The sequence below is a fragment of the Lepidochelys kempii genome, chromosome 1, assembly GCF_965140285.1.
Source record: "Lepidochelys kempii isolate rLepKem1 chromosome 1, rLepKem1.hap1, whole genome shotgun sequence".
NCBI classification, from domain to species: domain Eukaryota; kingdom Metazoa; phylum Chordata; order Testudines; family Cheloniidae; genus Lepidochelys; species Lepidochelys kempii.
Window position 1 is genome coordinate 160,125,571 of NC_136380.1, and position 15,655 is coordinate 160,141,225.

Here is a 15,655-nt window from a genome sequence, read left to right on the forward strand (position 1 = left end):
GCCCCTGACCACCCCGCGAACCACCCTGCTCTCTATTCAACTCCCCTTCCCCACTCCCTGCCCCACTCCCTGCCGGTGCTACAGCCGCGCTGCCCAGCTGGAGCCAGCCACGCACCGCGCAGCACAGAGCACCGGGTCAGGCCGGGCTCTGCAGCTGCACTGCCCCAGGAGCTTGCTGCCCCGCTGCCCGGAGCATTGCACCAGCGGCACAGTGAGCTGAGGCTGCGGGGGAACAGCAGGGGAGGGGCCGGGGGCTAGCCTCCTGGGTTAGGAGCTCAGGGGCCAGGCAGAATGGTCCCGTGGGCCGCCAGAGTTTGCCCACCTCTGCTATAAATAGTTGGGGAGCCCTCTAGTGGGCCTCCCTATTTTCTATTGCAGGAGCCGTCAGAACGCTGCCAGAGTAGCAGTGGGTACAGATAGCAAGGCCTTGTATATTTGTATATAGTTAGTAAACACAGTTACTTGGATCCCAGCTACCAGTGTGGCCTCTGCATATCCTGTTATGAAGAGAGCAAAGAGATGACAAAATGTAAGTTTTGGCAAAGAATACACAGTCCCCCAAAAGTTCTGACACAAAATGCTGGATCATATGGAAGCCTGAAAATGATTCTGACTTGGCCACGGCAGAAAAGAGAATGCAGTGATTAGTCAACATAAAAATGCTTTCTATTTGGTAATTAAATGCAGTATCCTGAGAAAAGGACCAACGACTGGGTCTAAGTCGTACCCCACAGCAGGTAGAGAGAAACCCTGCTGCAAGCAGGATGAAAGCTGGAGTGGCTCTTTGCTCTACCCTAGCTCCGCATAAAGTGGGTGCAGTGCCCTCTTTCCCAGCCAATTAGAGGACTTCTTAGAGCTAGACATGTGACTAATGGAATAGCCTGACACAAAGCTAGACCCTGACTGGTCAGGAGAGGCAATGAATCCCTGACATCCATTGCAGGAAATCCCTGGAGGAAAACTTAGCCTGTCCGGCAGCTACCCTGTGGATTTTTGTGGATGGTGGAGGTGCTCAAAGGGGATGGTTGAGCTGAAATTGTTTTGGCTTTGCACATAATGTAGATAAACTTTCTGGGCCAGATCCTCAGCGGGGGTAAATGGAGGTAGGTCCATCTTGCTTTCAAGTGTTTTTTTTTCCCCCAAGCAACAGTGAAAGCTAGAGAATTTTTTTTTTCCCCATGAAAGATGAGTCTCATGCAATCAAATGACTCTGGGATCTGGGCTTTAAGAAAAACAGCAAAAATCACAAGGCTCGTGATAAAAATCATGAGGCTTAGCAACATTGTGAATGCATAAAACAAAAAAGTTAGTGCATGTACACAAACAAGAACTGTCTCATGCAGTTTGGGATTGAATAATTACTTTTGTGATCTGTCTCAACCTCCTTGGATATTGCAAATTCCAAAGAGTAATGGTTTGGTTTGGAAATCTGATGAACGTGTGCCCTCTCCCTTCCCATATGCCAAAATGTCAAGGTCCACATACTGTAAGTCTCCCCAGCAAGGGATTGAGGAAATGAGATTAGTTCTGCCTCTGTCAAGTTTCATTGATTTACAGGTGTTTGTGTATGTTTGCTTCTTGGAACAATTGCCCTGGAAGTGGCTTTTTTAATGACATGACAGGTTTTTGTAACTGTACAAGTAGTTCAGAAAAAATGTGAATCAGCTTGCATTAGCCCTGTTCATAATATTGTGTCATGATACCTTCTCAAAATAGCCCATGCTCTGCGAGCTATCCCTGAAGCATTAGTGGTAGGAGACAGTTAGCCACATAAAGAAGGAGATGCTTGTGCTTTGCGAGCTCTTCACTGGAGCATGGAAAGACGGTAGCTGGCTTCTTCACAAGGGAAGAGGCGTTCCAAGGTTGCAACTGTAAGAGAACAGTAACAATCCAGCAAGTCTGTGATCAGAGTTAGTAACTTTGCCTCATTATTTATAATCAGTAATATATAGGTTAATGGTGCCATCTTCTCTTAATACTTAATTTTGATTTATTTTTAGACCTGTTAACCTTTAAACTATATAATTGTCTATGCAGATTGTAAAACTAAAAAAAAAAAAAAACTTTCCTGTTCATGAGCAGGTGGTTGCACTGTAATTTTAAACCCTTCACTATGCTTACCTTACCATTTGAATCTGGCCATATACAAGGTTTTTTTGGAGCAGTTGTAAAGAGGTCACCATTTTATGAATCCATGGCTTCTTTATTATGCACATTGTGTAAAGAGTTGTCACTTTGGATGGGCTATCACCAGCAGGAGAGTGAATTTGTGTGGGGGGGTTGAAGGTGAGAAAACCTGGATTTGTGCTGGAAATGGCCCACCTGATGATCACTTTAGATAAGCTATTACCAGCAGGACAGTGGGGTGGGAGGAGGTATTTTTTCATATTCTCTGTGTATAAATAAAGCCTGCTGCAGTTTCCACGGCATGCATCCGATGAAGTGAGCTGTAGCTCACGAAAGCTCATGCTCAAATAAATTGGTTAGTCTCTAAGGTGCCACAAGTCCTCCTGTTCTTTTATTCCAGAAATATACATCCAAATGCTGGGAAGCAAATACAGCCACACCCACTTAGAGTGAGTGTGTTTATACTTAAGTTTTGCTCTCAGTGAATTTTTTTTGTTTAGTTTTTTGTTTTTGTTTTGTTCTGCAGTGGGAATAAAGGAAGTTTCTATACAACGGTCCCATAGCTCTACTGACTTGATTACCTTAGGGCACTGAAATTATTGTCATGGGTAATGATGACTTCTAGACCTGCGTGGCCGCTTTGCCTCTTGCTCCTTCATCTCTCTTTGTATTCACTGAAACTGGCTTCCCCCTTCTCCAACACCCCTTTTGTAGTTGCGTCCTTGTAGCGGTCTCTTCTCACACAGCCCAGATATGGAGCAGTGGTGATATTGAGCTCCTACTGTCTCACTCATGCCACTTCCCACCTTTTCCACTTCTGAACTGTACTCCATCAGGCATTAATCTCTATCTCCCTCTCCTGTTAGTTACTGTCCACAGGCTTCTCATCTCTATTTTTCATTGATTACAGTGCCTGGATTTCCTCTTCTCCCATTTATCTTCCACCCCCTACTCCAGAAATTCTCACCTGTCGTATTGATCTGGTAGATGCTGTTGCCTCTTCCACTCCCTACCATCTTCCTTTGACTTTCATCTCTGGATCAATTCTCCCAGCTGCCAGGAGGGTCACTAGTACTGTTCCCACTAACGTATTTCACTATCAGAGTTTTTCTTTTCTGATCACTACTTTATTTCTTTCAGTATTGCCCACTCCACCTCCTCCCCCACTTTTCTGCTCAACCTTTGAGACTTTCAGTCTATTAACACGCTTCATTTCTCTGCAAATTTGAGCACCCTTCTTCCTTACTTCTCACTCATCTCTGTTGATTCCATGGTTAGCACCTTCGACCCTTCTCTCTCCCCTCCATCCTAAATTCCTCTCTCCCATCCTTCTGGTTGTCCCACTTATCCTTGCACCAAGAGAAGGTTGGCAGCTTAATTCAACGGAACCACCATTTGGGAACTTCCCACCAGTATTGGGGGAGCCTGTGCTCCCTCTGGTAAAGTAGAATGCTCAGCTTCTGAAGGAAGTGTGCTATAAAAACCTAAACAAACTGGCATGAGACAGAGCATCATTTTTTTTTCATGTTGTAGGGAGCCAGGGTGGCTCCCCTCTGAACCAGAGGGTAAAGAGCCACCCTCTCAGCCTGAGTGGGTGGGGCCAGGCCAAGCTTCCGTCAATCCCCGGAAGGGGAGGGATGGGAAAGGAAGTACAAAGGGTGGGGCCCTTTGCCCAGTGAGGAGAGCACCAGGGAAGGAGACAGACGCAGGCTGCTGGCTGCTCCCTCGCGATCTTGCTGCTGACCCAGGAGAGGCCCTGGGCAAGGAGGAACCGGACCGGGAGGAAGGCCTGTGGCAACCAGGACTGCCAGCCGCTGAATACCCGGAGGACCTGGAGGGGCCAGGCTGTAACCCGGGCTGGCGTGAGTCCGACACAGAGGGGGAGCTGGAGCTGCCAGCAGCGCAATACCCGGACGAGCTGGAGCGACCGGACAGACCCGCCGGAGAGACCGGGTAGGAAGTAGCCCAGGGGCAGAACGGCACCGTGTGGTGGGTGTGTTTGGTCAGCGGGGTGCGGACGGCCCTGCTGACCAAGCGGCAGGAACTTTGCCTCCCGCCACTGACCGGGCCCAGGGGCTGGAACGCAGTGGAGTCGGATGGGCCTGAGTTCCCCTACCCCGGCACTCCCCTGCCTGAGGGGCGCACTACAGCCTCATGCCGGCACTCCCCTGCCTGAGGGGCGCGCTGCAGACTCCGGCCGGCACACCTTCCCCGCTAATTCCCCAGTGCCCGAAAGGTGTGACTGAGGCCTGCCAGTGGGACCACAGCTCTCCATCGCCCCTTAGGGGCTCAGAGGACTGACTGAAACCTGTCAGAATTGGTGGAGAATGCGAGCAGGCGATCCCTATCCCTGCAGAAAGGGGTTAGTGCGAGGGGGCCTCTGAAGCTCCCCTCCTGGAACGATGGAGATGGAAAGGCTTATCAAGTTCCTGGCTGAGAGCCAGCAACAGCAGCAGCACCAACTTGTACAGCAGCTGGGCGCCCACCAGCAGCAGTTGCTTCAAACCCTGGGGGCCCAGCACCAGGAACAAGAAACCCAATGCTTCCAGCAGCTTGCAACCCTGTGGCTGGGCCATGGTGGTGCTCAACCGGAGCGGGCAGCCACCCCAACCCCTTCCGCCCCACCGATCCGTCTGGCCAAGATGGGGCCGGAGGATTACCCGGAGGCCTATCTAGTGACCTTTGAGCGGGTTGCCTCAGTGGCTGGTTGGGCGCCCGACCAATGGGCGACACTCCTCGCCCCATATCTGACGGGGCTGGCCCAGAAGGCTTACTGTGGGCTCCCAGATGATGAGGCCCGCATTTATGCTCGAGTGAAAACAGCTATCTTGGATGCCTTCGACATTACCCCGGAGACTTTTCGGTGACGGTTTCAGGAAAAGGTCTACCCACCGGGCGCCAGACCCCGGGCTGTGGCCCAGGAACTGAAGGACGCAGGTACCCGATGGCTCCAACCCGAGCGTCGAACCGCAGCTGAGGTGACTGAACAGGTCATCCTCGAACAATTCGTGCACATTCTCCCACCTCAGGGGAGGGCTTGGGTGTTGTGGCATCGGCCACAAAGTCTGAGCACGGCCGTCACGCTTATGGAGGACTTCCTCGAGGCAGAGGCCGCGACAGGACCGGCCGCCCACCCCCCAAACCCTAGACCAAACGCACAGAAACTTGAACAGAGGGGGCCCACCTCCCAAACCAACGCACCCCACCGCACCCGACGACCAGATGGCAGCAGGGCCGAGTTTTCCCGACGCCTCGAGTCCATGCCACTCTCCGGCCCTGGACACTTAACCCGACCATCGGGCCCCCGTCCACTCTGCAGCCCCACTGGTGCCCCCATGCGGCCGGCGCACCCAGAGGTAGGACCTTGTTTCCGATGTGGCGAGCATGGTCATCTGCAATGGGGCTGTCCTGCAATGGACTGCAACTTTGGCGTGGTGTACGCCGGGGAGCGACGGGCCCGTCTGCCCTCCGTGGCCAAACTGACAGCTCCCATGGAAGTTGCCGGGGTCCCTGTGGTGGGTCTAGTTGTTTCAGGCTGTGGGCAGACTGTCGTCTGCCAGGCACTCTTCTCGGACACCAAGCGGACCATTGGGGAAGTACGGATTCAGTGCATCCATGGAGACGTAAAATCGTACCCCACGGTTCGGGTCCCCATCACGGTGAACGGAGCAACTCAGTTAATGAATGCGGCGGTGGCGTCATCCCTTACCTATCCCGTGATCCTGGGCCGTGACAGGCCAGACTTCATCGGGGTGCTCCATTCCCTACCCACCAAAGAGGCGTTCGAGGGAGCCCCGCCTGAGAGGAAGACAGGACCTGACTCGAGCTCCGACCCTGGAGCTGACCCGGGTCCCACCCCCGCACCGGATGGCCTGGAAATGGCTGGTCCCCCTCCTGACCTGGTGGACTTTAGCCGGGATCAAAGGGAGGACCCTACGCTCCGGTTTGCCTATGAGCAGCTGGCCCGGGTGGATGGTGAGGTCGTGGAGGCGCGGCGCACCACCCAATGGCCCCGGTTTGAACTCAACCACGAGCGGCTCTACCGCCTTGACCGAGACCCCCAGACCCAAGAGGTCCGGACCCAACTCGTGGTCCCCCGCATTCATCGTCGGGCTGTCCTGAAGCTTGCACATGACATGCCGGCCATTTAGGGCAGGAAAAAACCGGGGCCAGGGTCCTGGCCAGGTTCTTCTGGCCTGGCGTCCACCGTGAGGTGAAGAATTACTGTGCGTCGTGCCCGGACTGCCAGCATCCAGCCCTGGCAGGGGTACGGAAGGCCCCCCTGGTCCCGTTACCAGTCGTAGGTGTACCATTTGAGCGAGTAGCAATGGACCTGGTCGGGCCTTTTCCAAAAAGTAAGGCAGGCCATCAATACATCTTTGTCCTGATGGACTACGCCACCCGCTTCCCTGAGGCCGTCCCCTTAAGAAGTATCAGCGCCCGCACTATCGCAGCGGAGCTCGTGAAGATCTTCACAAGGGTGGGCCTTCCACGGGAGATACTAACTGATCAAGGGAACAACTTCACGTCTAAGCTGTTCCGCCAGGTATGTGCCCTATTGGGGATTAAGAAATTGCAGACCTCGGTCTACCATCCCCAGACTGACGGAATAGTCGAACGGTTTAACCGGACCCTGAAGGGAATGTTGTGACGTTTCCCCACCCAGGACCTCCACCAGTGGGACCAGCTGCTCCCTCCTTTGCTACTGGCAATTTGAGAAGTCCCACAGGCGTCCACGAAGTTCTCCCCGTTTGAGCTCCTCTATGGGTGGCGACCCCGCGGGGTGTTGGACCTCTTGAGGGAGACTTGGGAACACAACCCATCCGCAACACAGGGTCTCTTGCAATACGTCTTACAACTGCAGGGGCGGTTGGCGCGGGCGGGCGAGCTTGCGAGGGAGAACTTAAACATCGCCCAAAGAGTCCAGGAGCAGCACTACAATCGGGGCACCCAGGCTCGATCATTTGGGCCAGGGGACCGAGTACTCCTCCTGCTCCCCTCAGAGGAATCAAAGCTTTTTGCCCGCTGGCAGGGTCCGTATGAGGTCCTCCGCCAGGTAGGGCCAGTAACCTATGAGATTCGGCAACCTGGCCGCCATAAGGAAAAACAGATTTATCATGTAAACCTCTTAAAACCCTGGCAGGACCGGGAAGGGCTCCTCATTGCCCCATATCCCCCCAAACCAGAACTGGGGTCCCAACCGCCCGAGGAGTCGGAAAATGGTGAGCCCCAGCTTGCAGAGACACTCACCATCGAGCAGCAAGAACAGGCACTCTGCTTAGTAAGGGCATTCCCTAAGATGTTCACCACGAAACCCGGGCAGACTACGCTCACCTACCATGTGATCCAGACGGAACCCGGGGTGGTGGTCCGAGAGACAACCCGGCCATTGCCTAGGCGAATGCGGGAGGCCGTAGAGGAAGAAGTCCAGGCGATGTTGGAGCTGGGTGTTATTGAGCTCTCCCAGAGTGAGTGGCGGAGCCCCGTCGTCCTCGTACCAAAGCCAGATGGGAGCCGGCAGTTTTGCATTGACTTCAGGAGGGTAAACGCCATCTCAAAATTTGACGCCTACCCGAAGCCCCACGTCGATGAGCTCCTCGACTGGCTTGGGGAGGCCTGTTATATCACCACTTTAGATCTCACAAAAGGGTACTGGCAGATCCCCTTGGATCCCAGGTCCAAGGAGAAGACCACGTTTGCCACCCCTTCAGGGTTATACCATTTCACCCGGATGCCTTTTGGCCTACATGGGGCCCCGGCAACCTTCCAGCGTTTGATGGACTGGGTGATGCAACCCCACACGAAGTACGCTGCGGCCTACCTGGACGATGTGCTCATCTATGGCAATAACTGGGAGGAACATCTTAACCAAGTAGTGGCAGTCCTCCGGGACCTCCGCGCAGCCGGGCTTACGGCCAATCCAAAAAAATTCCGAATCGGGTGAGAGGAAACCACTTACCTGGGGTACACCTTGGGCCGGGGACAGGTCCGCCCCCTCATCGGGAAAGTCCAAGCACTCCAGGAATGTCCGGTGCCGACCACGAAGAGGCAAGTGCGTCAATTTTTGGGCTTAGCTGGTTATTACCGGCAGTTTGTACCCCACTTCGTAAGCATTACGGCCCCGCTAACGGAGCTCTTGACCAAGGACAGTCCCCGCCAGATGCATTGGTCTGATGAGTGCGAGACGGCCTTTCGAACCATCAAAGAACGGTTGTGTAGCGATCCAATACTCTTCAGCCCTGACTTTCATCGTGACTTTATTGTTCAGACTGATGCCTCAGGCGTCGGGCTTGGGGCGGTCCTCTCGCAGGAGGTGGAGGGGGAGGAACACCCGATTGTTTACCTCAGTCGGAAGCTGTTTCCCAGAGAATGGAACTGCTCCGTCGTGGAGAAAGAAGCCCTAGCCGTTAAGTGGGCAGTCAATGCTCTCCGCTACTACCTCCTCGGGGTCCCCTTTATACTGGTTACGGACCACGCACCCCTAAAGTGGCTTAATAAGATGAAGGACAGTAATGCCAGGCTGATGCGGTGGTATCTTGCTCTGCAGCCCTATGCCTTCATGATTCACCATTGGGCGGGACGAGACCATGCCAATGCGGATTTCCTATCCCGCCTCGGAGAGGGTGAGGACGCCAGCTCCGAAGATCGGGAGCTGGATTTGAGGGGTGGGGTATGTAGGGTGCCAGGGTGGCTCCCCTCCGAACCAGAGGGTAAAGAGCCACCCTCTCAGCCTGAGTGGGTGGGGCCAGGCCAAGCTTCCACCAATCCCCGGAAGGGGAGGGGTGGGACAGGAAGTACAAAGGGTGGGGCCCTTTGCCCAGTGAGGACAGCACCAGGGAGGGAGACAGACGCAGGCTGCTCCCTCGCGATCTTGCTGCTGACCCAGGAGAGGCCCTGGGCAAGGAGGAACCGGACCAGGAGGAAGGCCTGTGGCAACCAGGACTGCCAGCCGCTGAATACCCGGAGGACCTGGAGGGGCCCTGCTGCAGCCCGGGCCGGCGTGAGTCCGACACAGAGGGGGAGCTGGAGCTGCCAGCTGCGCAATACCCGGACGAGCTGGAGCGACCGGAGAGACCCGCCGGAGAGGCTGGGTAGGAAGTAGCCCAGGGGCAGAACGGCACCGTGTGGTGGGTGTGTTTGGTCAGCGGGCGCGGATGGCCCTGCTGACCAAGCGGCAGGAACTTTGCCTCCCGCCACTGACCGGGCCCAGGGGCTGAAACGCAGTGGAGTCGGATGGGCCTGAGTTCCCCTACCCCGGCACTCCCCTGCCTGAGGGGCGCGCTACAGCCTCATGCCGGCGCTCCCCTGCCTGAGGGGCACGCTGCAGACTCCGGCCGGCACACCTTCCACGCTAATTCCCCAGTGCCCGAAAGGTGTGACTGAGGCCTGCCAGTGGGATCATAGCTCTCCATCGCCCCTAGGGGCTCGGAGGACCGACTGAAACCTGTCACACATGTGGAGACTGTTTCTCTTGGAAAATGATTTTCCCCTTACACCATGAATTAACTGGAGGATGAACATTGAAATGTGATGCGGTATAGTATAGTATTGGAGTAAGCAAGAGGATCTTGGAGTTTTTTCAGGGAGACCCTTCAGATCAGCAGTGTAAAATTATTTCAGATTTACCAGCCAAGACACAAAATTTACTTTCTTACCCTTGCCGTTAGGATGAAGAAAGTCTAATAATATTTTACTTGCCTGCCTAATTTGTCTTTATCCTGGGTGAATTGTGAAAGACCAATGCAAGAACTGCAGCAGGGCACAATCCCAACATTTTGGGTTTGTGGCTTTGACTAAGCCTGCTGTAAGGCATGTGAAAGTGAAAGGGCTGATGGGCATGAGCTCATCTTCTGATTTCCTTTATAAAGGTTGAGGAAATGTGTTGTCTACATTCAGTCCTTGGGAAAATGATACCCATCTGCCTTTCCAGACAGGACTTCTTTCTATTTAATTCTACATTGGCTTTACCATCTCCCTCACTAACAAAAACTCACTATTCTTCCATTTTAGTTTTACGGGAACCCTACACAGTTCGTGTGGAGGACCAGAAAGCCATGAGAGGCAATGTAGCGGTCTTCAAGTGCATTATCCCCTCCTCTGTGGAGGCATACATCACTGTTGTCTCTTGGGAGAAAGACACAGTCTCACTTGTCTCAGGTAGGCTTTAATGGCTTTCTTTCCCTAGTGGATATGGTTTCTGTGTTTTCCATAATGCTCAATGGTTCCTTTGTGTTGATTATAGCTGAATGATATTTCATCTTTCCACTGTAATTAATGTATAGCACATGTAGCTCTGATGCATCCTCGTGATTAGGTGTGACTTGAAGCTTTGAGACAGCTCTGGCTTTTTTTAGCTTCCTCCCAGGGGAATTAACATGTATTTTGTTTTATTCCAGACATGAAATCAGAATTTCTTGGCATTGTGGCATAGTGTTGACTTGATGTTTTTTTTTTAAAGGAAATTCTGTTTGCCATAGAATTTTTTTGTTTTGAGTGTCATAATCTATTTGTTGGGTTGTGATTGGGTTTTCTAGTGGTGAAGTTAGTTATGGAGTAAAAGAAATCTTGTGTTACATTTATTTTGGTTGTTTTAAATGATATGTGCGATTGACTCCTATATTTCAATAATATTTTTGTACCAGGTATGCCTATAGACAATATTTGGAAGCTTTCACAGTGTGAAAGCTTATATACTATCCACAGACATAATATAATAAAATCTTTGATGGATGCCAAATATATTTATGCATATATTGAAGTTAAACTGTATGTTTATAAAAAGAACTATCTGCACTGCTGTGTATAAAGAAAAATTACTTTGCCATTGGAAAACTGCAAACTGTCATGCAAATAATTGAATTATCTAGTTAGGGCTCCACAAAACACCTACAGTATGTACTGAAAGTATGTATAGAGGCAGCAAAGATCCCTTTAAAAAAAATCCCATTAACCTGATTTAACCTCCCAAACTGAGGTCTAGGAGTGAAATCCTGGCCCCGTTGAAGTCAATGGTGGGAGCCCTACCATTGACTTCAGGGGAGCCAGGAGTTCACTGTAGCAATCCAACATTTTCTATAATATATATAATATAATATATAATATAATAGTATGTAAGAAATCCATAGAACAATATATTCTGTATACAGACTGTATCGTATGGAAAGTGCATGTTGCTGTACTACAACTGAAATGTGTATTATGTGGTTAAACATAAACATCTGCTATTATATGCTCAAGTAAATGAGGTACATGCACAGGATGTGAAAGTACAGCTGTTGAGTATTGCAGCAAGGGGACAATAATCAGAGCTAAATGTCAGTGCATTGTATTATTAAGAATGTGTTTATACTATGCTACAGTATATGCTGAAATGAGTTAAAGATTGTAAGTTCCTCCACTAGGTTAACCACCCCTCTGTTTTGGATAAATGTGGTGCTGATAGAAATGGAATTCTTTGTTTCTATATACCTTGTGTTCTAAACTTGACTTCCTGTCTCTGGCAAATCTATTGCTTAAATGGTTTTGTCGCTTCTTAGATATTTTTGGGACAATATGAAAATAGACTTGTTTGGTACAGAAATGTAGTATTTTTAAGTGATCAGTCACCTTGTCCACAGATATCAGTATAGTTTTAAGTGCACTAAATCCACTTTAGTCTGTTCTATGTGGGCTGTGATCCAACGATCTGATCTTCATGGGTAGAAACCTGCACCCATGCAGACCCCCCTTGAACACAAGGACCTGTCTCCACAGATCCACTTATAGTAGTTGGGACTTCGGGATCGCAGATACAGCACAGCAGTTGACATGATGATGTGATTTGCGCTCAGGCATTAAAGAACAGGATTGAGCCATTAACTGTTACAAATATCTTTTTTATTATTATTGTAACCTGTTAAAAGAATATGTAATACAATTAAAATGACCAAACATATAATTACATGGGTTTCTGATTAATTTCTCTTAATCTTAAAATAGTCTTTAAATTAGATAATTTAATATTAAAAGTTCCTTCATTCTCCATTATCAATTCAGAACATCTTGAAAAATTACCACAACATGACTTGTCTCCTCACAGCCTGATTCCACCCTATTGGAACATGAAAAAATACCTCCTCCCACCCCACTCTCCTGCTGGTAATAGCTTATCTAAAGTGATCACTCTCCTTACAATGTGTATGATAATCAAGTTGGGCCATTTCCAGCATGTAAGGAGAGTGGTCACTTTGGATAAGCTATTACCAGCAGGAGAGTGAGTGTGTGTGTGTGTGTGGGGGGGGGGTGTTGAGAAAACCTGGATTTGGGTTGGAAATGGCCCAACTTGATTATCATACACATTGTAAGGAGAAAGAAAAGGAGTACTTGTGGCACCTTAGAGACTAACCAATTTATTTGAGCATAAGCTTTCGTGAGCTACAGCTCACTTCATCGGATGTGAATACAGACTAACACGGCTGTTACTCTGAAACCTGTCATTGTAAGCAGAGTGATCACTTTAGATAAGCTATTACCAGCAGGAGAGTGGGGTGGGAAGAGGTATTTTTTCATGCTTTGTGTGTATATAATAAGATCTTCTAAACTTTCCACAGTATGCATCCGATGAAGTGAGCTGTAGCTCACAAAAGCTTATGCTCAAATAAATTTGTTAGTCTCTAAGTTGCCACAAGTACTCCTTTTCTTTTTATTAATAAGACTGGGACTTTTCAGTTTAGAAAAGAGATAACTAAGGGAAGATATGATAGAGGTCTATAAAATCATGACTGGTGTGGAGAAAGTAAATAAGGAAGTGTTATTTACTCCTTTTCATAACACAAAAGCTAGGGAGCATCCAATGAAATTAATAGGCAGCAGGTTTAAAACAAACAAAAGGAAGTCTTTTTTTTCACACAATGCATAGTCAACCTGTGGAACTCCTTGCCAGAGGATGTTGTGAAGGCCAAGACTATAACAGGGTTCAGGAAAGAACTAGATACATTCATGGAGGATAGGTCCATGAATGGCTGTTAGCCAGGATGGGAAGGGATGGTGTCCCTGGCCTCTGTTTGCCAGAAGCTGGGAATGGGCGACGGGGGATGACCTGTTCTGTTCATTCCCCCAGGGGCACCTGGCATTGGCCACTGTCGGAAGACAGGATACTGGGCTAGATGGACCTTTGGTCTGACCCAGTATGGCCGTTCTTATGTAGGAACATAATAATGGTCCTTTACTGATCCACCAGACCTAAACATTTTTTCTCATAGGAATTTTTACTTTTTTAATTGATGAAGCTGCATCCATTAAAAATCATCTTCTCATCCCAAAGCATCCTTGTATACATGGAGAGCAGTACAGTATCACCATTCATTCCTCTCTGTGGCTTGTTCCTCCATTAAGTCCAGCCTGGCTATGTCCCTGGAAGAAACAAAGGGCGGAACTGCATTTCCATGAGCTGGATAGGGTGGGTTGCCCTAATAAGCCATTACATCTGAAACTTATTTGTTTTAGAAACCGTACAGCAAGCCATTAAAAATGAAGCCTTAATACATTTATCATGGCCTTGATCCTACAATAGTATATCTGAAAAAAAAATTCATGTGCACTGACAATGCAAGTAAAAACTATCCATTAAAACTGATGCTCCTTAAAAGGTGGTTTAGCGTATCTTGCCATATCATGTAAAATAATTTAGAAAATCTGATTCCTGAGGTGGTCACAGTACAGATTAAATATAAAGTCTATGTTTAATTACAGTTGTTCTGATGAATGCCTCAGTTCCAGTGTTAAAGGGAGGCAGGGAACATCAGTCCAGTTTAACTAGAATGATTGTAGGGTTTGCTGTTTACTATCACAGTACTTTAGCAGCAGTGCTAACTTTTTAAAAAGTGGTGTCTTTTGTGAGACAATTGCATCTATTTCTCTCCATGATCAATGCAACAATAATATTGCCATGAACTCAAATGGTGGATAGTGATTAACCTCAAAGTCTCGGATTCCCAGTGCTGATGAATAGGATGCTAAGACATAACAGGACTATTGATTTGTCTTCCACTAGTGGTCAATATTTTGAGGGAAAATGTATACTAACATAGGTATCAAATATGAGAACAACTTTCCCATATGTCTCTGATCAACTTTTGTGAAGTGTTGATAAGAAATATGCAATAGTATGTTTTTGCATCTGACAATTTAATATGAGAACATTAGTGGCAGGATAGGATTAAAAGAGAAATGTGGCTGATTATCAGTGAGTAGCGGATGTTATCGGAAAGGAAAGTTAAAATGAACAGAAACCTCTACAAGGAATCTGCTAGGGATGTATATTTACTGGAGATTATCACAAACTGTATTAGACAAAATGCCATGGAAACAGGGGGATAAAACTAAGTATACAGTATGGTAAAAGAGAAAAAGTTGAAAATAAAGTCTCCCATAAGGATTATCTGTTGAAGAACACACAAGTAAGACAGCAAGCGTAGACCCATGGAAGGAAGTGTGAGACTTCCTAAAAATGTTAAACAAGCCAGCACCCTAACAGGTGCTGCACGTTCTAGTTATAGAATAATGATTTTTGCTTAGTCTCTAAGGTGCCACAAGTCCTCCTTTTCTTTTTGTGGATACAGACTAACACGGCTGCTACTCTGAAACCTGTCACTTTACTTTTGAATTAGTTACACTTGCATACAATCCTTTCAGATATAATCTAGAGTAAACGTTTCAGATACTTAAATATATGGAGTCCCCATCCTGAATTTTAGAATAAAGGGACTTGCAAATGAGCCACAATCCTTGTTTCAGATGCTGCACTATTACACAGTCCTTTTTTCTGTGTCAAATCAGCTATCTGCTTGCTTGCTTGCTTTTGAAAGCATTGCTGCTCATTATATGTTCCAAAATCTAGTTTTTTAGAAGAAAACTTAAGAAATATGTCTTAGCTCAGACAGTAGGAGCCTTGTTGGTTTCATAATAATGCAACATGCTAGACATCTCTCACTTTATAATCTATTGGCTAGATTCTGCTTTTGGTTGTGCATAAGGAGGTCCCACTGAAGTTATCTGAGAGCAGAAAGCTGTCCATAGGAACTCTAGTGTGTAATAAAGATGTAACGCACAGGACTGCTGGTAACTAACAATGAGGTTAACAAGAGCTGCATGGACCCTCCTGCGTAAATTCCCCCATTTTTCCTGTATAATAACGAACCTTGAAAGGATCTGAGTTGTGTGAAAAATATGATGCTTTAAAAAAGGTAGAAAAAGAAGAGGGACAGTATTAATTGTGCACAATGGGGATTTAATTAGCAGTGAAAGATTAGCAGCTTTGAATGAAAGGTATAGAAATATGAAAGGTAAACAAGTCTCTGAAGGGCTTTGATTGACATGAGGATGACAGCTGTTGAGTCTTTGAGCCTCTGTACTTTCCATGGGCCATAAATTAGACACAGCAGACCAAGGCTTGAGAATGTGTCACTGAGGCACAATGACCTGCATTTAATGTAATGAATTGCATAATTTATACCGTATTCTTTAAGTCTTAACTTTAGAAGGCTCCATG

General features: G+C 48.3%; 1 protein-coding gene across 1 annotated transcript in view; it reads left to right on the top strand.

Annotated features, from left to right (window-relative positions):
* DSCAM (DS cell adhesion molecule) overlaps nucleotides 1-15,655 on the top strand; it is a 628,496-nt gene that overhangs the window by 90,299 nt on the left and 522,542 nt on the right. The window contains exon 3 of the mRNA XM_073360366.2: nucleotides 10,138-10,284. Within this exon, the coding sequence (XP_073216467.1) occupies nucleotides 10,138-10,284 (147 nt within the window). The remainder of the gene's footprint in view (nucleotides 1-10,137; nucleotides 10,285-15,655) is intronic.